This window comes from Pseudochaenichthys georgianus, chromosome 11, assembly GCF_902827115.2.
Source record: "Pseudochaenichthys georgianus chromosome 11, fPseGeo1.2, whole genome shotgun sequence".
NCBI classification, from domain to species: Eukaryota; Metazoa; Chordata; class Actinopteri; order Perciformes; family Channichthyidae; genus Pseudochaenichthys; species Pseudochaenichthys georgianus.
The window spans coordinates 17,771,734-17,797,617 of record NC_047513.1 but is presented as its reverse complement, the minus strand read 5'-3'; the positions used below and the strand labels follow the sequence as shown (position 1 = coordinate 17,797,617).

Genomic DNA, 25,884 nt, shown 5'->3' with positions numbered 1-25,884 from the left:
GTGAATAAAGAGGGTATTTTTGAGGAAAAACTGAATAGCCCAAGGCTTACCTACAGACAATAAGGTGCTGAGGTTATGTATGAATAGCCCGTTCAACCCGATGGATCATTTTGGAGATATTAGGTGGGCTCAGTAGATAAGAAGATTGAAGATTCAACTTATTGTCATTACGTAGTACAGGTACTATGTGACGACACTGTTTCTCTGCATTTGACCCATCCTAGTGTTATGTACGGTGCCCGGGGAGTAGTAGTAGTAGTAGCACATGATAACAAAGGCCCAACTGTAGCTGTGTACATGACATGATGTATGATTACCCAGAAGAGCAGGACACATTGTTTTAGGCATATGATAGCTAAAACAGTGTGTCCTGATGCTCTTCTGGGTAATCATACATCCTGTCATGTATACCGCCTCATATATTAATGATTAACATGATGATTCAGCCTCTATGGAGATAGACTTATGACAAGCATGATCTTTTCTGACGTGGGTCTTAGCTAATCTAAACTAAATGTTGTATACTGCTTTGAACCGGTATTCCATCTTGTGACTGTGTAACACCCTCTCTTGTATATAAGCATGTGAAGGACACTGTTCGGGGAACTAGTTGTACCATATGCTCTGTATGTGATGAGTACTTCCATTAATTGCAAGGATAAATAAATACATGTATCCCGATATTTAAGCTCAAGCGCCCAACACCTTTCAACTCTATTAGGACAATGTGGAACAATATGTACATTTCAGGTTGTACACTGAAGTATTCACTAATGAAATTGTGTATTTAGCATTGCAATACAATCAGTTTAAATGGTAACCAATGACATGTAAATGCAGATAATGATTTCTTAGTCTACACTGACAAAATATTTGAAGTGTTTTTTTTTTATTTCTTGAGTTATTTTTCAGAATAAGCTTACCAGTCTCATTTCCCTGTGCCTGCTTAATGTTCAGGGCATGTGGGGTAGTCTTAAAGGTCGACCTGCTAGGTTTGATTCGAACAGTATTAGCAGTTGAATGTGGTTTGGTCTATAAATATGAATGATTGAAAACAATGTAGTCTTGCACTTCCAAAGTATCAAAACATACATATCTCTTGTAATAACTCTTTATTTTATTTTCATATTACCGGCTTTTTATGCACAAAGTAACTGCAAAAATAATATTGTGAATTTCCAGGTCATTAAGAACTTCACAGTGAATAAATGGCAGCATTTTAGGGATGTCCTTTCAAGGTGAGATAGCATATTTATGTATGTGTAATGTATATAATTAAATATGCCTGCAGGATTTTCTCTTCAATACAATCCCTGACTTTGAAAACTAGTTTTCAAGTCAAAACTTTTACATTTCACATGATGAGACTTATTTACAACATTTAGCTTTGCATGTATGTGAGCTTGTGAACAACAACATTCCTCATAAATGACAATATATTCGGGTTTTGTGCCTGTTATACATCAGTTAATTCATTTAATTTAAGGTTGAACCAGTTAAAAAAAGACAGCAAAGGAAGACACATTTTTTACAAAAGCAATTAGCCTTTTTTAATCTTACATTGCATTGAAAATGTACATAATAGATTCATACATTTTACAAATAATTTCATCATAAAAATATATTTCTGTACAAAACACTTTTTTATTCTATATTTCATCTTTTTTTTCAAATGGTGAATATTTCCAATGTCCTTAGGCAGGAACAACTTTAAGTCTTTCAAATCACATGGGTCTTATTGCGGTCAGTTAGTAGGAAAAGCTTGTGGCAAAATAGACTGAAGCTTAGAAAAAAAAGACTTCTGATGAAAGGGGGGCGCTGGAGCAGGTGTGTGTTTGTATGAATGTGTGTGTGTGTTTGAAAGAGAGTGTGTGTGTCTAGATGACAGGGAGGGTCCCATAGTTTTTGGTAGGCACTGTGTCAGATCCATACCGAAAAAACATCAACAACAGCAACAACAACAGCAGCAGCAACAATCAATCCAAACTGTAATAAGAAACCATAGCGATGTCACCATAGCGATGCAGTGCGGGACAGTTGCAGCAGTGACAAACATGGAGGCCGCAGCCACCGTTGCTTTTAAATCAGTAATGAGTTTAAAAGGAGTTTTCAGTCAGCTGCTTGCAGTGTGCGCCTGTGGTCTCTACAGCGGGGGTTCTTAAAGCAAAGGATATGTTTTCACCCACCCTGACACCCAGACTCATTAAAAACAACTGGTGTTCATCATGTGTGGGACACACACTCGCTAACTTTAAACCAGGCTCTTTAAAACAAAACAAGTATCGTTTATCTGAAATGTGCAACAAAGTTGAAAGACACATGCAAATCGATTGATACATGTATTCCTGTCATGTGGGGACCACTTGCCAAGTAGGGATATAATATGGTGCATTTTCAGACCCAACTCTTACATTATGATTCTGGATGGTTTTTACACAAAATTAAACTCTCAGGATTATTTTACTTACACAACATGAAACCCTCAGGTTGCCAACAACATGTGCAACTGCAGCAAAACACAGTGATGGAGTAGATGGTAAATGAGATCTGAAAAATAGCTACCAGTCAAGCAACACTGAGCTGAACTTTAAGGATACATTTCATGAAATATAATAAGTAGAAGCAAGGAGAAATGTTGAATCTCAATGGTCGTGTTTGGATTTACTCAACTGTCGACGTGAAATTATAAGAGCTTCTGACAAAATGTTTATTTTGTACTAAAACTTCAGAGTCTCTGAAATAACTTCCAAGGCCTTTTTTAAATGCAATGTAAACAAGCAATTATTCAATATACTGTGCACTACTTAGAAAGTGCCAAAGACATACAAAATAAACCTTAAAATAATGTGTGCCAATTTATAATTGATTGGTTTTCAGTACAAGGGCAAATTACATATAAGCAGAAAAAACTCAAACAGAATTCAGGCGATTTTGACATTTGAGTATTGGTTTGTGAGACAAAACACATCTTTAACACAGGGAGAAACTTTAGAACCAAGACTCAGTGATATAAAACCTGGAGGTCATGATCATTTAAGATGATGAGGTTGTATGAACTGATAAATCAGATCATAACTTTAGAGTTCACAAACATATCCATTGGAAACATCCTAAAATGTATGACGAAAGAATACAAACATTAACTGACACACACATTTCCTACGTGAGTTGGAACATCTTATGTAGACCATCATCAGTAATCTACATGTTGGGCAGTTCACCAACAATTATCACTATTAATAGTTACATAATATTCACTGTGATGGTTCTCTCACTGTTGCCTTAGGAGAAAACAGACCAGAGTCAGAGCAGGCTATGAGTTTGGCCATGTGTAATCAAACAAAAGGGATTTGCTGTGTTGACATCACTGAACTGAGTTGTAATGTGCACATTTAACCAGTTAGGTTATCAAAACTGTTATTCCAGGAGAAGTGTGGTCTGTGTCACAATGGTGGCATTCTTTTAAGGACATATATGTATTTGTAATACAGTAGCTTTAATAAAGGGGAAAAACAAGCCACAAAAGACTCCCCATCTCTTAATGGTTTAGAAATCTGCCGTCTGAGTTGAAAAGTTGATAAAACATTAACTTGAAAGAAAATGATTGTTGCTGGCAAACCTTGCATCTCAACAACGACGACAACAATACCACTGACACTCATCATGGCTTCAGTGGGAAAGACAGTGATAGTGAGAGGAACTTCACATTACATAGCAAATAAAAACAAAACAATTCCATGTTACAAAGGAACCAAAAGACTTTGTGTGACTTCTGTGGACAACACATCGTTGTAATATCTTTTAATCTGATATTTATTTCCTTTTTTATTTTTTTTTACTAAAAAGTATCCGCTATAATCCGTCTTTTCCCCTTCAGCCCCCCCCCCCCCCTTGTGGTAAATATATAGCACAAAAATATAGGTGATGAATGCTCCCGAATATATATGCAATAGATTTACAGATCAGAAGATTCTGCAGCAATAACAAAGAAAGAAGATAAGCACTCGCAGAGTGCAGAATTACAGTGGAGCTGTGTCCACATCGGAGGGATACGACCCTGTTTGTCTTTCTATAAGCCTGTCTGTCAAATTAGGTCAGTCTGTGTCTCCTGTCCATCAGCCTGTCTCTGTCCAACTATAAACCTGTTAATCTGTTTCCAACCCTTAAATCTGTGTGTGGAGGAATGGACGATGGTCCGCAACAGTCTTTAGATGCTCCTCATCTTGAACCTGTCTATCTCCTTGTGTGTCTAACTGTTGGTCTTAATACCATCTGTCTTTCTGTCTCCACAGAGTTGTGTTAGTGTGTGTACCTGTCATATTTCCTGTCTGTCATCAGTTCCTCTCTCACCCTTCTATCTGTCCCTGCGTTAGTCCATCTCTCAGTGGGCGGACAGGTAGTGTTCCTGTGAAATGTGCTTTAGTGCCAGATCTTTCTCTGTTTCTCAAAGTCTATTTCTTTGTTTCGTCAGAGTCCTCTGTATCCATTTAAATTCACAGGATCAGGAACGTCTCTCCTCAAGGCCATATTCTGTCTGATCTGATTCATCACGCAGAGGCGAGGCTGACCTCTGTCAGTAGTTGATTTCAGGTTAGACAGGCTCTGATTGGCTGTGTTAAGATTTTTAGATCTCATCTTTTTCTTGACTTCAAGTTCAGGAAGAGGTTGTCTCCGTCTCCTCGGCATCCTCTCTTGGATGTGAAGGAGCAGTTTATCCATTAGACGAGTCAGTCTCTTCTCTTCTTTTAGTGCTTGCTCTGCTTTAAATTCTGCTTTTCCCTCTGATCCCAGTTCAGTTAGGATTATAGCTCTGTCTCCAGGGCTGCCCTTATCCTTTGCCTAAGAGTTTTCAAAGCAACTTTAGCTACTGTCTGCTAGCATTAGCCGTTTGAGAGTCTGCTTTCATAGAAAAAAAGACGGGCGATACCAGCCTCTTGTTGTCATGGAGACAGGAGGTTGTCCTGTTTGGTTGCTAGTGTGGTTGGTAACATCTCAGTGTGTTTAACTGATGGTCTGCTGGTGACAGTGTCTGACTGTCAGTTATGAACCCAGATGTTTGGAAACAGTTTTCTTTGCTTCACAGTGTCATCTGGGATGTTTTTCTTCTTTGTTCCTCACAGTAAGTAATTGTTCAGTTCAGCTGGTACAAATTAAATCAACCCTTTTTTGAAGTGCCGTTTTTCTGTGTGATGTAAAACCATGGCCAGAGTGCTGATGGTGTACCCTCCCTCTCACCGGGTCACAGAGGGTCTTTCTTTTCGAAGCTCTGCGCTGAATACAAGTCAGCGTCGGGTTACGGTGTCATGATAACCGACATCAGGTCATGGCGTAATCATTACTACTGGACAGGGAGCGGGTTAAATAGGAGGTTGAAATGTAATGGCTGTGCCCGGTTGAGAATCAAATTATACACTTTCTATGACCAGCTGAGTCTTGGATAATAGTCGGTTTAGTTTTCCGGTTGGGTTTCATCTTCCTCTTTAGCTGTGAGTTTACTCTGGTTGTGTTGTGTACGGAGGCGTGTGGCGCAGTGGATTAGTGCGTTGATGTTCGGGGGAGCACAGGTTCAAACCCCACTGCAGTCAGCATGTCGTTGTGTCCCTGGGCAAGACACTTCACCCCAAATTGCTCCTGTGGGGATTGTCCACAGTACTGAGTATGTGAGTCGCTTTGGATAAAAGCGTCTATCAAGTCAATCAACATGTAATGTAATGTTATATGCATCCATCGAAGGCAGCAGACATTTTATATTTGTTTAGATTTCATCTGTGGATACCGAAAGCCGTAAATAAAAAGAGCCATCGCTTAGTTTTAGTTTCATGTGGCCAGTTTCCCCTCTGCTTGGGGTTTCTGAAGGTCTTTTGTAATCAATGTATAGACCGTGTTGTGTCGAGGTCTGAGTCGAAGTGTAGGGCTTTTCCCTCCCATAGCCTCGCACTCATGTGGTCCCATTAGGTATATAAGTCATGGAGTTCAAGTGAGGGTAATCAATCCTCAGACCATGGTGCAGACAGTATTTAGATTGGGATCGAATCTAACAGCCTTCCCCTCCACAGCCTTGGCGTTGGTGTTGTACATCGGGTTCTCGAAGGCAGCCTGGCCGTTGTTGTTTTCGTGGACTGAGCACCCTGTGTACTGTGTTTTTGGTGTGGTTCTGTGGAAAAACATAGAACAAAATTATAAATACCACCATTAAAGAGTTAAAATTAGTTATAATTGCCTATTCATATTCACACAACAGTGGACAATAGTGAATGCAGTGTTGGGAGTAGAAACATTAGTAAACAAGCTTTAAGAAGGATTAGAGAGCTTTTTAGGAAGCCTAGAGAGATTCCAATCAGCCCATCTAATTCCTTCAGCAGGCTTGTCCTTCAGATATTAACAGCAGAACAGAAGTTATTTGCATCTGTTAACAATGTGAACGCCAGTCATTGTGCTTAAATCATATCTCTGAAAAATCCAATTGAACAGCTCCTAAACAGAATTGTTTTGCTGCACAGATTGCAGTAGACAATGACTCCCAACAACCGAATCACTGAGGCAGCCACTGTTTTCATGAATCAGACAGCTTCTTAAAATGTTACCAATGCCTTTCCACAGTTCTGAATGACAATAAGGAAACACAAGGGGTGAAATAACTATGCAGTGACAGAAACGTCTTAGTTTATAATGCTGAAGTTCAACAGAAATACACAAGCAGATACCTTTGTTTGTAGAGATAGAAGCCAAAGCCGGTAAATATGAGAGCGAAGAAAGGCACCAGAATAGCGATAGCCACAGAACTGCTGTTGGTACCGAGCTGAGGGGGGGGCGAGTTCTGACTCTCCGACATATTCAGACCTGAGACATACATGGAAACACACAGTTAGAGCAATTGCTTTAAATTAATCAAAATGTGATTTTAAGTGGTGTTCCACATTTGAAATAAAGCTCATTAAAATCAATAGCCAGGTTTTTCTCTGCACACCAGATTTGAAAACCGTTAACAGATCACATAGTGAGTGTAACAGTTCTAGCTTTTTTATTTTTTTGCAGCCCTTTCATTTCTCCCTCAGTAATTTCAGTGTGTCTCCTTTTGTTATTCACCTCCTCCCTTATCCTCTCCATCTCTTTTTACCACTTCAAGTCCACCCAGAAACCTATGATTCACAACATAATCTGATATTTGAAACAATGTGTTCAGCACGGTAACACTTATGTACAGCATGTGTTTACAGAGTATTTTACAATGGCTTTGAACGCTCCCAAGCCAATGATAATCAAGGACCTGTACTATCTGATCAATAACCAAACAGATTAGAAAATAATAGAACAGTGTAGATTAAAACAAAACAGAATTAAAATAAAAGTGACTAAAAAGACAAACATAGGTCATGTCTTTTTTAAAGCTTATATTTGATAGCTTGACTTTGTTTATAACAATTGTAATTCTCAAAGACTTACGATATTAATTGATTTAGTGATTATTAGTTGCATGATTACAATTTCTAACATTTGCAGGATGTCCATGGGTTGTAGGAGTGGTCAGATATTGGTAATCTTTAGTTTTTGGCTAGTCTGTTCTGGGATCAGTGCAGATGAGCTCAGAAAACAGGAAGTGACTGCTCTCAACTGTATTTGATGAAGAAGGTAGTGATCTTTGGACACAGGTTAATGGAGTTAAAGGTTAATTGAGGTTGACTTGATGTGAGCTACTGTATAAGGTCTGTGTCGCCAGCAGAGACACTCCCTGATCACTTTCTCCATTAGTGAGGTTCTTGCAAGGAGTTCATCAGAGTTTCTACAATTACCATTTGTAGACCACATTGATTTATAAGAAACACATTGATTCTGTGAAGCTCAGAGAATTACCCAGTCTTTGCAGTCCAAACTGTCCGTAGTCTTTTCCCTGAATGAAACCCTGGAATACGTAACTGGAACCATCCGGCTCTGCTGAAACCTGAGGGGAAGAGAGGAGCGACAGAAACAACCATTACAACACAAATAGTGGTCATCAAACTTTGTGTCAAGGACACTTGAAATGTACTTTTTTGTTAAGATTATTTTCTAAAACATGTGAGTGTTGACATGAATAAGACCAGGAATCTGTACTTTTGAACAAGAGATGCGAAAATGACCCTGAAGGAATTGAAACCTATGATCAGCAAAGTCACTCTTGTGCCACACATAAGGCTCACTTACACAAAATGGTTAAAGTAAGTCATTCCTCACTTTCTGGGGACCCCTAAACTTCCTCACGTACAACTGGTTCAGAACCACTGCTTTCTAGTCATATGAGGAGGACATTTAAGTTACATGTTAAACGTTCACATATTTCTTAACGTTTATTCATATATTTATTCGATATATAGTTTGACAGATACCATTAACTGTGCTTGAATTGAAAAGTATGAAGCACTGAAATGTCACTGAGTGGGCTGAACATGCGTAATAAAATTCAAAGCACTTCAGTTAAATGCCTTTACAAAAGGGCGTTGTTACACTCAAACGGCTTGTCTTGTGTTTTTGATTAACTACAATAAGAAGCATTTCTCATTTGACATTTTGTTTTAACCCCTCTAAATTAATCTAGCTCAACTGAATCTAATTAAGTGGATTGCTTCGTTTCCTCTGAGACTTACAAATCCATCCATGGTCCAGGAGTCGTCGATGATTTTAGCTGGAGAGACGGCTGAGTCTTTGAGCTGGTTCCCCTGGTTGGCGTGGTTCACCTGGTACATCAGCAGCAGCAGCCGGGCCTCCACAGCCTTGTACACTCCTGCAGGGACACAAAGAACTGGTTTCAATACAGCACCGTTTAACAAGAATACAATGGATTACATAGTTATACCGCTCTGATTATGTGTATTCTTTCCCTTATTCACATACATTGGAATACAATCACACTGTACATTTTACATTTATATATTCAGATTCATATTTAATTTTCCATCTGTCACATACTTATGTTTATATAATACCTTGCTTTATATCTTGTTATTGTTAATTTGTAAATTCAACATGTATATTTTCTACTTTCTTGTTTATTTCTTCTATTTTAATTTTTAGTGTACAATGCCATGTCTTTTTATGCTGCTGCAACACAAACATTTCCCAAATTGGGATCAATAAAGTACTATCTAAGATACATATTTTATGTAAAAGCTATCTAAATGAAGCGGGAAATTATAATTATAATTATAATTATGAAATCTGGGACACAGCATCATGTTGACAGCATGTTCTGACAAAGACAGTGCTTAATTAAAATAAATGGAGGCCATGTTTACCATATGCTAACTATATTAAAACCATAAATCCATTTATGAACTGTCACACTAGTTGTGCAGTATAACGTAAGTCTTATTTATCCAGTTGTATGTTCACTGCTTACAAACACATTCATTTTTGCCCCAAAAAAATGTAATACACTTCCACCATTACAGTCTCATGCTGGTTCAGGAGTCTGGATGGATAGTCCGCCTGAGCTTGGGAAGTAGGGAACACACAACTGGATAAACACAACTTTTATCCTGCACACGTAGAGTGAGAGTTTGTAAACAGATGTTTCGATATCGTTTTGCTATTGTTAAATCTGGCCCCTATTTACTTCACTCGAACAAAAATGACCTCCATTTTTGGATTCTCCATCACAATAGGGGGGGAAAAAGTGTTCTTATAGAATTGAAGGTAACACAGGCAGAGTTATTGATGAAGTATTCCTTTAAGAAGAAAACCATTCACATTTTATGCAACGGGGGCGCTGGCCTTTTGTGCCTGTGTGAGCGCAACTTTAGCTGTTATTGATCAACAGTAACGCTGCTCCTTCAGGCCAGAAGATGAATGTTAAAAGCTGCACGGCTTTGTGCTCTCTGCTCACTCCAAGAAGCAATTCTTGCTTCAAGAGGATTTGTGTTTTAATAGGGTCTTAACCCCCCCACATACACTGTTGTAGGACCCTGGGAGGTCTTTGTGTGAAAAAGTGCATGTGTCAGTTTCAGTTGGAATACAGAAACAAAATTAAAAAGAAGCTTGGTAGCTCTGGGAAAGAAGAGAAAGCCAGACACAGAATAAATGATATGAATAGTCTTATATGATGTTTAAATGGTTGAAGCTTCATTTAAACCGAAAGCTACGTGTGTATTATTTAGTGTGTCACCAAAGGATAAATAATGATATACTGTAGCATTATCACGACATACATTATGACTATGACGTGTCCTGTCATGTCATCTCCCGTGTGCTGTACTGAATGAACAGTGTGGAGTTAATTAGTATAATTAATTATCCATTTTCAGACATGCCTGATAGGAGCAGTTCCATGTTTCCGTTGCTAAGGGAGACGTTGACTCTCCCTGTGGTGGAGTTGAAGCTAGTGATGCTCAGAGTCATCGGCTGCTTCCGCCCACGGTAATTATAGGAGCCTTTCCATATGTAGTTAGGAGCAAAGACGTCATCTGGAACTATAGGAGAGAAGAGTATCAAACGGGACAGATTAAACCACAGGGCGTGTTGTTACTAGATGGTTACTAAATATATGTAGATAGAAATACACAGCAAGAGAAACCTATGATTCACAACATAATCTGATATTTGAAACAATTTGTTCAGCACGGAAACACTTATGTAATGCGGCACAGGTACAGCATGTGTTTGCAGAGTATTTTACAATGGCTTTGAACGCACCTAAGCCAATGATAATCAAGGACCTGTACTATCTGATCAACCAGACAGATTAGAAAATAACAGAACAGGGTAGATTCAAACAACACAGTATGAACACGAAAGAGAACAAAAAAAGACAAACATAGGTCATGTCTTTTTTAAAGCTTATATTTGATTGTTTGACTTTGTTTATAACAATTTAAATTCTCAAAACTTAAGAAAATAATTGATTAAATGATGATTAGATGCTTAAGCTGTATATTCATTAAACAAAATAAGAAGCAACTGCTTGTAATTTTTTTTACAACATAGTTAAGTCTCAGAGGGCTGAGGTCTTTGATGTTATCCAATTTAGTTCAGTCAAGTAAACATGTTGCAGAATACATAAAGGACCACATTTCCCCTTTTTCTATTATTTGCTTTTTGATTAGTAAATATATAAAGTTCAGATCGCCTATAACCCTATATCCATATATAGTATATGCAAGAAGAAACAATAATGAATGCCTGGCTTAAGCTGAATCATTCCTCAGATGTAAAGGTTGCTTCCTTGTTTGGGTATTACAGCCCTTGTGCATATAGCAGCTGTAGGTTACAATACAAATCAAAGAGTTATTCAATTACAACAGAACAGTACAGATAACAACAGAGCAGATCTGAAATATAGAGCACTGAACAAAACAGCGATACAGAGAAAAGCAGATCATCACCATAGTTCATCCTTCTTTCTATGGGCGTTGAGGAAACATACATTATTTAGAACCATGATGGAAAGAAAGCCCTGAAGTACAATAACATCGACGAAAACTCAAGAGTGTAGAACAGGGCAGAGCAAAGTTGGACAGGAGCAGAGCAGAATCTATTAAAGTATAGAAGACAAGACCAAACTAAAGCCGACCAAAATAGAAACGGATAAGAAGAGTCAAGAATAGACGAAGAATGACGGGACTATTCTGGATAATAAAATAAAGGGATAGAACTGACCGTTTAGTTTGGGGCTTGGAGTTCCTGTTGCTGGTTTTACAGGCTTCTTCTTCTCCCCAGCTGCACACACAGGAGAGACAGAGGGTTGAAGACAATGTCCAAATAAAACACAAGCAGAATGGTGGGACAAAGCATGTGGATATATTAAAAGTGATCAGTCTGACTCTTGTACAACTTACTGGTCGTTCAGAACACCACATTAGAATGCAGCGTTGCTTACTATTAATCACACATGTTCGTAATAAGTGACAAGTGTCAGGGTTAGGGTCATCCAATATAAGCCTCTTTAATGGTTATTTATAGGCACTGCAAACATAGAGTTCATGACCAATAACTGTTGTGCATATTGGATCCTTTTAAGAATGGCCTTAAGACACTTTTGACTATTCAGGGCTGCACCTACCATCGTTTCAACATGCAGCCATTGTTGCCAGCAAGTAAAGGCAAGCAGGAGAGAGTATTTGTCCTAGAATCTCAAATTGGATCAGAGAAAGCTCTAATTTTAAAGGCTACCACGGGGCAACAAGGTGGCAGACCTGGTGAGTGATTTCAAAGCTGAAGTTTGAATTGTTCCCTTGCACAACTTCCTCTGTTAGCATGTCTTGATACAAAAAGACAGAAGCTCTACTAATGCCTAAAAAACCCACATATTAACATAACTTTTACATCTTAGGGAATGTCCCTTTTTTCCAATAGTGTTAATGGAGGCAAACTAAATGGGCCTTGTGGTGAGATTGTTTTGTCTACAGCCGTTTTCAGAGTCAGAGAGCCACTTTCAGGCTAATGGGGACGAGAAGTCCTTAAAGTGCTCAGAAGAGTAGAAATATCAACATCTGAAATTGCAGCTCAGCAAACTCCATCTGCTGGTGGAGATTGTGGGATACGATTGAAAGCTTCAGAACAGCTACTAAAAACACATTATGGATAAATGGTTTTGGCAAGTATTGATGTCGTCTGAGTTCTTCCTTATGGTGAAAACCCTATGCAAGTGTATGAGGTCATACAACGTCATTGGGCACTTACAATAAGGCACTGTAGGACTAGAACAAAACAATAGCAGAATGCCTGCTATTGTTAACACATGCCTGTAAATGTCGGTCAGACTGATCCCATTTCACATGCAAAGTGGCAACAGACAAGATATAATGCTTGGTTTTAGAGTATTTTAGCTTTTTTTAGGACTTCGTCGCATAATTTAAGTGTAGATACATGACAACAAATGTTGGTAATTTGAATTAGAATACCCTAACAATAAAATCAGTCTTCCATCGCTCTACCTAATACATGTAATTAAGGCTAATCTAATAGTGGGATATTGTTTTATCTTTGAGCTAATCTCACCCTTCTGCAGATGGCCGGTTTGCCCCAGTTTGCATGCTGATAAAGTGTCCTTGAGCAAGACGCACTAAATGCTCCTATCTCAAGATTCAAGGCTTTTATTGTCATTCGTACATAGCGAGAGTGTAGTTATGTCGATGAAAATCTTAGGTCCCAGGCTCCTCCAACAGTGCAACACAATAAAACAGATAAAATAGTGCAAGTAATACAATAAAATAGAATAGAAGTAGTGTTCACTACCTGTTTACTCATACTTAGTTTTTCCAGAACAACCCACTAGAAAGACAAAAACATACACATTCAAGTCATACATTGGTTTATATTCCTTACCTCGACATATAGGCATCTTTCCCGTCCAGGTGCCGTCGTTCTTGCAGACTCTGTGCTCAGAACCTCCTGCCAGGAAGTAGCCATGCTGACAGCTGTACACCAAGGTGTAGCCAAAACCAGACAGGTCCATCCCCACCACGTCCACATGGAGCGGGCTCTCCGGCTGTTTGCAGGCGTGGGCTGTAGCGGGAGAGGAGATTTGTGCACTGGAGTTAAGAGTCTGACGGACAGGGGATGGATGGGCGATAGGTTGACAGGATAATAGGATGAATGTTTCCTACGTATGCACTCAGGTTGAAAACCGGTCCACATCAGATCAGGCTGGCAGGTTCTAGAGGAAGAGCCCTGAATCAAATGACCCGGCTGGCACTGGAACGACACCACGTTCCCCACCTGGAAAGAGAGGGAGAGAGAGGGGATGGAGTGGGATGACAACACAAACAGGACTAAAGTGATACAATTTAAATAATGGAATACTACAAAGATTTCATTTAATCCAGTCATTACACCGGATAGATACATTTGTAAATTACCCATCTTATGACTATATTCACATTAGTAATTAGGTTGAAATGTAGTTTGCTGTAATGATCTTTATATTATAATTATACTGTTATACATATGGGGATAAATAAAGTGCTCATTCAGTCCATTCCTATATTTCAGAGTTCAGCCGAAGCAAGGATGCTCTGGTTATTTTGGTGGCATTTCTTTTTTGTTTCTTGTTTCTCTCTTTGATGAGCCTCAGTGAAGGGGAAAGCTTGGCTGAACTTTAGAAAGCCTTTTTTCTCTTCAGAACTGTACTGTGAATCATCCCTCGCCCATCTTTTACAGTGACTTAAACGCAGGAAGGGACAGGAGGAATAATCATGTGGCATCCTGATAGACTTCCAAGTTCAAAATGTTAGTCATGTAATCAAAATATCTCACATTTGTGTCCACCTTCTACCCCCTCCTGTCATGAGATATGTTGCCACCTCTATGTAGCAGTGTGGTAGCTATCCCTTCATTTGCCTGGTTGTAAAAGGCCATCCCAACAATTAGTTTCATAATTGATTCATCTACAATCTACCTTCCACATTAATCAAGTTTGACATATTTGCATATCCAAGTTAACATATTTAAATGTCTTGTTTTGTCTGAGCAACAGTTTCCAAAGATGTCCGTTTCATCTCCTGTCTGCCTCTCTCCTCCTCCTCTTCTTTCTTTGCAATACAATAGATGCTAAGCTCTATTTCCTTATCCTAGGAGGCACAATGTCAGCTTCTATATTAGTTTAAGAGTTACCTACTTGTATGGGAAGGTAGCTGGAGTTAGTTATCTGTCAGAAGGTGTAAGTTACCTTGAAACCGAAGGTCCGGTTTAAGGATCCGTAGCGTGGCGTCCCCGGGTTATCACAGCTGGTTTTGGTCGGTTCTGAAAGGAACGGAACAGGCGTGGAAGTAATTACACACAAAAAATCTAAAAGAAAGACAAATTAGCAGAAGCTTTATATGCTCTCCCTCAACTTCCCTCTCCTCTCTGTTGTCATGGTAACTGTAGGGTATGTACCCCGGCAGGACAGCAGGGGGCAGTAGTGCTTTATCAGAAAACGAAGCGGGGCCAGCTGAGAGGGTGTGTGTGTGTGTGAGAGAGAAAGAGAGTGTGTGTGGGGCATGGACATCAGCATGTAAAGCACATCCTGACTTAGAGCTCGATTCAACACAGCTTCCGAAATGACAGATTCACTCCCCACTCCTCTCTCTCTTACCCCCGCCTTTACCCCGCTCTCTCTTCCTGTACCTCTCTAACTGCCCTCTCTCCCCTTCTTTCTCTAACTGCTCTCTTCCTCAATGTTTTATCTTTACATGTCACTGTATCTCTTTCCCCCCCTCCACTCCGCTGCCTTCCCTTCTTCTTCCTTATTTAAAGACAGGCTGCTTGGGCTCAAAACTCATTCTGTTTCTCTCACATCGTAATACACATCACATACTAACATACAGGTGCAATCACTCACTAATAAATCACCCCGGCACACACACACAAAGCCCAACAGCACACATTACATTCACTTCCATCACAGCAGAAAACACTGGGATGTTTGTGTGTATGCTCGTGTTTGTTTCACAGCCTTGAGAAGAAGTCGTGGTATACAACTGGAAGATTTCCCTGAGCATGCTGTAACTTCTTCTGCTGCAGTCGCTATAGATTAAGTCTTTACATCAGTGGAGTAACACTTCAGAGGGAGCCTTCTATTTTTAGATAGTCAATTTCACAAGGAGCATTCACCTTTATACTAGCTGTAGAGTTCTGTTAGCATGCCCCATCTAGCGCTATGAAGGAACAAAGAGTCGAGTGTCTGTTCGCATTACAAAAGCTCTCATTTATTACAATTCATCACCGTACTTGATGTTTAAGCACCTGCTCGGAGTCAGACATGTGAAGTGGTGCTCTAAACATCACGTGGTGATGAAGTGACCCAGTGGGACTATTTGTAATGTGTTCTGAATATTCATTATTTATAATTCCTGGATAGCAGCAGCTTGATGTATGTATGTCACCTGTGGATGCCCTTGTTTGGACACCTTTTCACTAAATATTGCATGGTACAGAGCATATACATAAGACTGTCTCTTTAATTTCTGAAAAAGGGTTCCTATAGAAGATCCATACTAAATTACACACTGAATATTTTTGAACATAATACTGTATTCATTTTCTTTAATATGCTGGAATTCGGTTCATAGTCTAAGTACTTTGTGTACACTAAAGTCAAAGGGAGAGTAGGCATCACAAGAAGTTTCTAGAATTCATTTTAAAACACATTGGCTTTGTGATTATCAGCTGCAAAACCTAGATTTTAAATAAGTATTTTGTATGACATCTAAAATATATCTGATGACTCTTGGTGTACAATGAAAGTTGAAGCCTTGCCATTGAGGATGTTGGATAAACATGTTGGTGTAATGGAGTTGTGGTTGGTAGTAGGAGCTAAAGCTAATGACACGTAAACTTGTAATATTCACTTGAACTGTGTTTAAAAGTTGTAAAATGCAAAAAAGTAAAGGTGCCACATTTGAAATGATAGCTTTACTAACATCAGTGGAACTCTTTAAGGCTTGTCCTCCCCTGACTCCTCCACTTATTATTATTCGGACAAGTCTGTGTAACTTTAACTTTGACAGAACAGCAGTAAGTAAATTGAAATGTGGGCGTCGACCATTCATTGCCATGATCATTAAGCAGTCACCAGTCCAGCCCCCCCCCCCCCGCTGAGCCACACACCAGTCCTGATCAAAGGACACCAACATAAACAAAATCATTTCATAGGTTACAAACCCACACATCTATTCCGTCAAGAAAGTAAACACATTAAAAACAAGCGAAACCGCAGAAATCAAAAGAAAATATGTACAGCGATGGCACGACAAACCGGTATGTTATATTGTGCTTGGATATGATACTTTTTACTTCCTTCTAAGAAATATCATTTTAAGATGTACTACCTCTGCATTTTAATAATAACACCCCCGGCCTGAGGATGCCAGGCTGCGCTCCAGATTATGTGAGGGTGAATGATGGATGATATAGTCAGGAACTATTCAAAAGTAATCAGTAATTTCTTTAATACTTTTTTGTGGAGGTTAAGAGCCTTGGTACTGTATTTTAAACACGTTGGAGACTTGGCTGCACTGCATCCTAAGGGGGATTTTCTTAACTAATAAATGTATTCAGAAAAAAAGTGCTGAAGATTTGACTTTCATATTTTGATTTAGTTGAGTAAGACTTATGGGTCTAGGTTTCAAATCTCAGTATTTTCTGTACCTCGAAACCCAAATATTGAAAAGTTTCCAAAAAAATGGCATTTCATGTCTGGTTAGAGTAATGCTCTTTTTCATTATTCCCCTTTCTGATCAGTGACATTTCAATTACATATGTTGCCAATTATATATTTTTACAAAGTTATGGTAGTGTAGCCACATGTTACAAGATCCAAAGTCATTTTAAACATCAGTACTTGCAGTTGAGTTTGAAAATGAAAAATGTGAAAAACGAGGGGAAACTCAAACTGATTTATTTTGGCCAAGTAGGGAAAGAAAGTTGATATAAGTATGATACAAACTAATACCTTATGAGCATGAGATTCTCTAGTTTAAAGGAAGGACTCCCTGAATTGTATATTCTCGGTTTTGTTTGCTCATCAAGTGAATATAGTTGAATATAAATTACCGATACAGCGAGGCTGCGTGCCGCTCCAGGAACCGTCACTTTCACATTGTCTGGTTGCTGTTCCCACCAGAAGGAGAGGTGGGGAACAACTGAACAAGACTTCTGATTGATAGATGAAACTTCGTCCCTCTTTGAAGCCTCCGACTGCGGTACCTGGGTCCCCACAAAACTTGGCTGCACACACACACACACACACACACACACACACACACACACACACACACACACACACACACACACACACACACACACACACACACACACACACACACACACACACACACACACACACACACACACACACACACACACACACACACACACACACACACACACACACACACACACACACACACACACACACACACACACATTTTACTATGTGCTGCTCACCTTGCAAATAAGCACAATGTAGCTCAAGGACAAATGTAAATTTTGTTTCCAACTGTAACTAATGACTGGGAAAGAATACTGACAGGCAGTGTGAGTGCTGGAATATTTGTAGGTGTGTGTGTGTGTGTGTGTGTGTGTGTGTGTGTGTGTGTTCTTACGTAGGCACTGTGGTAGCATGCCGCTCCAGGTGCCATTGGCCACGCAGGTCAGGACGGCTGGGAACGAGAGCTCGTATCCTGGAGAGCAGCTGTAGCTCACACTGCTCCCCCACTCAAAGTCACTGCCCTGCAGTACCCCGTTACTGATGGTAGGGGGGGCCGGGCAGGTCACAGCTGTGTGAGAGGGAGGGATAGGGGGAGAGAAAGGGAGGTGTTAGGAAAGAAAAGAACAAAAAAAAGGTGCCAGTTTTTAGCAGCTGCAGGTGAAAAGTGACTGTTGTGGAAATTGAGGGATAGCTTTTCAGAGAGAGACTCATTGATTGGATCACTGATTTCAACAACTGATTTGGAATTTAGTTTATAATTTCAGAGCCATTACATTGTACTGATTTAATTTTCATGCCAAATTCAATAACAGACACAGTTTAAAGTAATCAAGGCAATTACAAGAGGTTACACGTGGCTCTTTGTTTAGATATCTTGATTTTCTTAGGAGGCCCCTCCTGGGAGGAGAGCAGAATCTGCCATCTTTGTCTTTAAATACAAGTGTTTAGTTGGATTTGGAGCAACCATGTTATTACATACCATGTGCTAGCTGTAAACATGAGACATTTTATATACTAGAAACATCCTCTGGAAAAAGCAATTCTAGAGGTGGTTGTATAGTAGGCTCTATAGCAGGGGTTTTCAAAGTGTGGGAAGCTGAGCCTCCCCTCAGAGAACATAAGAACAGCCGCGCCCCCCCTCCCAATTATTATTGCTATTATTATTATTGTTGTTGTTGCTATAATGCAGTGGGTATTCAATTGCATTTCAAAGAGGTCCAGTTAGAGAACATGTTATTAAATGCTCTGTTTTCGCTGTCTACCTTCCGCCATTTGAAATTACTCCGGCTGTTTCTCTCTTCTTGTCTCGTCTCTGTGTGTGTGTTTGAATCTATCGAGCTGACTCACTGACTGCACCAATTTGATTGGCTGAGTAGCGTCACCTCCTTACAACATTAAACAATAACTTTTTAAAACCTTTTTATCTTTATGTTTTAAACATATTGTATAAAACTCCCCCACTACTTGGACAATTCCTTGCACCCCCCTAGAATAAGCCTGAATGGTCTCAACCATATTGCATCAGTAACATGCACTTGTTGTGATAACAACAAGATCGCAAGGACACTGGTAGCGATCGGACAATTGAGTGTTGTTCAGTTTGTGTGTTGTGGAACAAGCGTGTGCGTGCATGAAAATATACCACACACCCAATTACAATTGCATGTTCAATTCACTACCCTGGAAGTTAATAAAGTTGTTAAAGTTGGAACAGCCTGTGGACAGCCGTTCTTCCTTGCATGTCAGTCACCGACACCTTCTTACAGAGGACAGGCAAATCTAGCTGCAGCACGACCTGTACATTTTCGCACGCCGTGTTCTCAACACATATTTTTTAAACATTTTTAACATCGTGGATACATCCTTATATGCTCCCGGCAACGCACTGAACGTCAACTTTACCTCCTTATTACACTCACCCCTACTTTAGTGGGAACAATGAGTCTGCGTCTTTGATGTGCACAGGAACAAACGCAGATCATCCTCTGGCTGCAGCCTTGACCGGCATTTGCTTTTGATCAAAGTCAATGCGGAAAACCCGCACTCACACAGGTAGGTGGAGGTGAAGGGAATGAGCACTTTTACAGCCTTTTTGGCGAGGTGGGGGAACTCGGTCTCCACAGACAGCCAAAAGTGTGCAAGTGTCACTTTACTCGTCTTTTTCTCGTAATTTATTTTCTCACGCTGGGCCTCCCCTGAAGCTCTCTGGCGCCCCCCAGGGGAGGCGCGCCTCACACTTTGAAAACCGCTGCTCTATAGAACAAATGTATGAACAATTTAAGACTGCCAAAAATATCTTAAGCTGAGTTAAAGCTGGGGTAGGTATCTTTGCAGAACAAGCAATTAAAAGCTACATTTTGAAAAAATTAATCTCAGCTCCTCCCCATACCTACAAGGCCAGTTACTCAAAACACATGAATGCACACGGCATGACTAATGTTGGAGGAGAAGTCCACTAGAGCAGGGGTTCCCAACCTTTTTTCCCAAGAGCCCCCCCAAATGACTCCTGTTGGAAGTTGCGCCCCCCCCCACACACACACACACACACACACACACACACACACACACACACACACACACACACACACACACACACACACACACACACACACACACACACACACACACACACACACACACACACACACACACACACACACACACACACACACACACACACACACACACACACAGGGGGGAAGCAACATCGGTAATCCAAGTTTAAAAGTCTCAAAAATGTTACAACTACTGTCTCAAACTGGATGAATGTGAAGTATTTTGTTAAAGGACGATGAAAGCGTAATTAAGGAGCACCATTGGAGTGACTTTGATGGTTATTGGACTCAAGTGGAAACAATTCACAAAGGGATTAAACTGTTTAAAACACATGCTCAAAGTAAGCCGGATTTTGCAGATGTGTTTATGTGGATTCAAAAGTCGTAAATAATCTACAAAATGGAGGAGACCGATTTGATCGGAGCAACTTTGACAAATAATCTGAAACCGGCATGGACAATGACTATGTTTTAAAAATGCGCTTATCCAGAAAAACCCGGTTTGGACAATTTACAGGCAGAAGAAACATTTCTATTAAAGAAAGAATTATACATTTCTGTCTTTGTATGCCTATAATAGCTACTAACTTGAATTTGTATTCAAATTAATTAATCAATTATTTTTTATATTTTATTGTAATGTAGAGACAAGGCTTTTAGTGACAATCATGTATGCGTTACAATTATATGTAAAAAAAAAAAAGTCTAAATATGATATTTGGCCTCAAATCATCTGAGGCCTGGCGCCCCCCCTGCGATCTTTGGCACCCCCCCCCCCTAGGGGGGAACGCCCCCCAGGTTGGGAACCACTGCACTAGAGGGCGTTGGGTATACAGTAGGAGTGCCACTGTTAACTCTATAAAACTACCTCAATGAGAGCTTGATAGGCAGATGGAGCACTCTAAGCAAGCTTATGAGAATATGATTAATTGAAAACTCTACTTAAAGGTCCCCTGTTATACTGTTTTTCATCTATATATTATCGGTCTCAGATATATACAAAACATGTCTCTGAAGTGTTTGGCCTCGAAATACCAAACAGATTGTAGCATCTCAGAATCTCTTGACACAGAGGGGACACATTTGTATGTATAAAGGACATGGATAGGTGACCTTTAAAATAAATGATCTACCCAAGCTTCAAGTGGTTTCATTAACAATTTACCTGTACACATAGGCATAATCCCACTCCAGGTCCCATTGTTGGTGCAAGTCCTCAAAGGGGACCCGTCCTCCTCCATCCTGTATCCTGGTTGGCACTGGAAGGAAATATTCTGACCAATCGTAAAGTCCTCTCCATAGCGAAGACCACTAGCAGGCACACCAGGATCCCCGCAGTTTATCACTAGGGAGACGGACAAGTGGGATAGGAAAGGAAGAAATTGGATGAAGACGTAGAATGCTTAACAGTTTATGCTATGGCAAGACAATTTAGTATTCACTTTGCATAAAAGTCATACATGTGTGATTGAAATAGAAGGAGTGATAAAGAGGGAGGGAAAAGAAAGCCGAGGAGATGTAATTAAGTGAACAGAAAAAGGATACTGTCGACTGACAAAAGGGGAAAGGAGTCATTTGTTCATGTTTTTGTAGTTTTATCACTGTTTTAAAAATCTGTGTAGGCCTAGAAAGGACCCTCTAATAAATATATCAGAATGTCCTAGCTTTTGATTAAGTCTTTAATTGTAAACATATGTAATCTGGTCTTAAAAAAGTGCCGGTGATCCAAGGGATGACTTCATAGGCTTTCCTTCTCGTGAATGAAACAACACAGATATGTAAAATTGTCCTGGGACTGTTTTAAGGAGCATTAGGATTCCCCAAACTACACTTATAACGCTCCGTCCTTCACGGTCTAACAGGCACTTTAAATGCTTTTACCCACCCCAGATAATGTCATGGCTGTAAATAGATTTATTGTAATTTACTGTAAAAGGCTATATCCTTAAAGTCAGGGGATTCTTAAAAAACATAGTTTCTTGCCAGGAACCGATCGTAAAGAGATGTGGTTTCTCAGCGTTTCTATCTCTCTTATCCTTCCTTACTGCTGTGTATTTCAATTGTCAGAGAAACATTTCAACATTTAAATACTGTTGTTCCAGAGCTAGGTGAAGTTTACCTTTAGACACAATGTAGAATTGTGTTTAACAAGGTATTTTGTTACCAACTAAAGTTCATGTTAATCGTTATTGTTATACGCAACTTTACATTCAGATTTTGTAGTCTGTGTAACATGCAGCACTGATTAACACTTGTTCAACCATGGCCAGGTCACATTTCTTATGGGAGCTGAATGTTATATTTGATGGTTATTTACAGAGTTCAAAAAGCAAATTAGCTAAAGTAAACAACAATCAAGGTTATTCATTCATGTAACTCTATAAAGTCTGTAACAGGAGCATGCACATTTGAGGCTGATTTCATTACTCAGAAGCCAACCTGTCACAGAATAATTTAAATCGGGGCATGACATAGGGTCCCAAAAGGCTGGGGAGCAGACCTTATAATCACACATCAGGAAAACTCCTGTGGTGTTTATTTATTACTTGAAGGATTTAATACCCTGATAATATATAGTAAGTAATACATAAAGCTGACAGTTTGCGCTTTAGCCTAAAATCACTTTGAATTTGAGTTTATTTAGAAAAAAAGGCTTTGCTAAAAATGTAATGCAGAAAACTCCATTTACTCTGAGAGTCAGGTATTTCAACTATGTTCAAACTGATTTATAAGTCGTGGAGAAAGTATTCAGATCCACTAGTCAAAGTACTTATCCCACACTGTGATAAAACGCAACTACAATTAAACGTCCTGCCTTAGGAATCTTACTTAGTAAAGGGATGTTAGTATTATAAACAAAATACTATCGGGTTTTACTATTATTTATAGATATCTAACATGTTTTTGTGTAAATATAACTGCTGATTAAGTGTATATTGCATACTACTGCTGCAAATGCGTAAGATTGTGCTACTTAAAAACCTAATAATCAACAAGTTTTGAGAAATAGGGTTTTTATAGCATGAATAGTGTTACGTGCCAGGCAGGCTGTACTTGTGTGGTTTTCCTTCCCTCCTGTGTTTCTCTCTTCTCCCTGTCTTCTGCACAGCTAATCAGCAGCTGATCTGTATCTGCCTGTGCACCTGAGTCTGATGGCTGATTGGATCCTCACACCCTCAGCTGGCCTATCAGCAGCCAGGGCCGACCATAAAGGAGGCACCCAGGAAGTCTTCTCGCTCTCTCTCACCCTGGGCCTGTTGCTGATTGAGGAGCCTGCAATTGACTGCCTTGTTAAGAAAGTCATTCTACTTTGTTTGTTCTAACATTTGATAAATGTATGTGTGTTGAGAGGTGGGGGAGTTAGGTAAGTCTGGGGTACCCTGTACATTTCTCATCACGTAGGTAACTAATGTTAAGACACACTAGGTTAGCGGATTTTTGCCACCCCTGTATTCTGTTTTGTCCAGTTCTTAGTAGTTTAGTTAGTGAGGGTTTCTGTTTGAGTTTTGGTTTCAAAGGATAGATGTAGTGATAGGCCTGGTTTTGTTATGCTTATTTATTTTGTTTGGCACAATCTCCTTTGACTACTACTACTACTCCCACGAAGAGTATTTCTGTTAAACTTCTGTTCAGTTACGTTGTTCAAGGAATAAACCAGTTGTCAACCTTTACGCTGACTCCCTCATAATTATTGGTTGTTGTGTGTTATTGTCTCCAGGTCCCCTAGACCTTAGTGGGGACGTAACACAAATAGTATGGATATTTTTCATCTGGTAATGATCTTAACCAGATACAAGTAACTGTAGTGGAGTAATAAATTGCATATTTTCCTAAAATTGTAGTGAAGTAAAAATATAAAGTTGCCGGAAGTGAATATACTCAAGAAAACTTGGGAAAGCTTTCCACCACTGTAATCATCCATCAGGTTACTCACTGGTGCAGTTGGGCTGCGCTCCTGACCAGGTCCCGTTGGCCTGACACAGCCTGGTGGTGGCGCCGCTGAGCAGGTAGCCCTCCACGCAGGAGTAGATGACAGAGTGCGAAAACGTTGTTCCATCCAAGCGAAAGACCCGGCCATTACTGGGAGTGCCAGGGTTACCACACTGGACAGCTGGGGGGAAATGAGAGAAAAGAGCATCTCAGTGAGTTCCAGTTCTATGAATATGCTCATAAACTGACTGTGCAGTACATGGGTGGATCTTTAGACTGGATCAGTGTCAGACTGTTATGTGTTGAGATTAAGTAAAATTATCTTCCTACGTTTACAGAAGGGCTGTGTGCCAGACCACGTCCCATTAGGGAAGCACATCCGTTCTGAAGAACCAATCAGATCGTAGCCCTCTGTGCAGCTGAAATAAACCTTGGAACGGATCTTGAAATCCGTTTGTTCCCTGGAACCCTGGGAGGGAATGCCGGGATCGCCGCAGGAACCCGTTGTGTCGCCTACAGGGAGAGCAACGAGAAGACAGTTAGGTCTCCGACTTCAAAACTACAACACTTTACATAACCAAGAATGTATTTCAAACCTTCAAATTACTTTTGAATTATCACATTTTAAATCCCAATAGAGAACGTAAAAGATTAAAAAGACGCAAAATAACAATTGTTTTTCATCAACAAAATTGTAAAGTGAACTCCACAAAATGAGGTGAATATTTGCTTTGTTTTAATATGAATCACATTCTCGGGAGACTTGAGTATAGCAATTTCTTGTGGACGACACACATGTTGGTGACAAGAGGCATATGTTTGCCTTAAGAGGGAATGTGTGTGTGTGTGTGTGGGTGCTGCTGCTGGTTGGGAAGCAGTGTGAGTGATTCTCACTCTGCCCTTGCCAAGTCGCCTGGTCAGCAAATTCTGCCTGACAGACAGAGCGTGCTCCTGGGAACACCCACACACTTTCACACACACATTGTCACCTCCATGTACAAGCCAAACAATCCTAGTCACCATTTCCAATTTTGTTAATAGTCTAACATCTGCATCGGTTTATATGTGCATATAAGTAACGTCAAAGCCCGACTAATTAGATAGTTTTGGATAGCTCTGAGAACGCAGAATGAATATTTTATCATTTTTACAGTGATTTTCAATTTCCTCACACCATCCTCATCAATTATTGACCATAATTCAAGGTGTGCAACAAAGTATGTGGTGTGATAAACAACCACCCGAAGAATTCCCCAAATGTATGTGCAATGTTTTTGTGATTACCCTCATACTCTTGACAAATAACCTCATTTCACACTGGCTCGGTTGGTGCTTTACTGCATAAATCTAGAGGCTTGTTGCCAAATTGAGCTTACACATACTTCAGACACAACTCATAATGACATAACATCTGGTGCAATGCTTCAGGATTTTTTCAAGTGAAAATAAATAAGCCTTTACCGCTTTGTCTCAGGATTCATTAAAAGCTCAGAAATGTGGGAAAATCGTCTCCAGCAAGATGGAGGTTTTCTATGTGAATATTGGGATCTAAAACGGAGCCCAAACACAACAAAAACCAATTTACCTGATGTCACTGCTGCATGTGTGTATTTATAAGTGCGTGTCATACAAAGTCTATGGCGTGCACGTATCTGTGCAGGTGTCTGTGTGACAGAGCATTGTGAAAACTAATCTCGGTCGTTTCCCTCAGGTGACTTTGGAACAACCACTAATCGG

The 25,884-nt window shown here is 39.9% G+C and overlaps 1 protein-coding gene across 1 annotated transcript in view; it reads right to left on the bottom strand.

Annotated features, from left to right (window-relative positions):
• Positions 1 to 3,901: 3,901 nt before the first annotated feature.
• Positions 3,902 to 25,884, bottom strand: part of LOC117455499 (CUB and sushi domain-containing protein 3-like) — a 405,573-nt gene continuing 383,590 nt past the window's right edge. Inside the window, exons 59-72 of the mRNA XM_034095008.2 lie at positions 24,478 to 24,660; positions 24,152 to 24,328; positions 21,383 to 21,562; positions 18,057 to 18,230; positions 17,506 to 17,679; positions 14,639 to 14,712; positions 13,578 to 13,689; positions 13,297 to 13,476; positions 11,629 to 11,688; positions 10,284 to 10,442; positions 8,622 to 8,758; positions 7,852 to 7,939; positions 6,705 to 6,840; positions 3,902 to 6,154 (exon numbers count right to left, since the gene is read on the bottom strand). Coding sequence (XP_033950899.1) covers positions 5,995 to 6,154; positions 6,705 to 6,840; positions 7,852 to 7,939; positions 8,622 to 8,758; positions 10,284 to 10,442; positions 11,629 to 11,688; positions 13,297 to 13,476; positions 13,578 to 13,689; positions 14,639 to 14,712; positions 17,506 to 17,679; positions 18,057 to 18,230; positions 21,383 to 21,562; positions 24,152 to 24,328; positions 24,478 to 24,660 — 1,994 coding nt within the window. The 3' untranslated portion in view covers positions 3,902 to 5,994. The remainder of the gene's footprint in view (positions 6,155 to 6,704; positions 6,841 to 7,851; positions 7,940 to 8,621; positions 8,759 to 10,283; positions 10,443 to 11,628; positions 11,689 to 13,296; positions 13,477 to 13,577; positions 13,690 to 14,638; positions 14,713 to 17,505; positions 17,680 to 18,056; positions 18,231 to 21,382; positions 21,563 to 24,151; positions 24,329 to 24,477; positions 24,661 to 25,884) is intronic.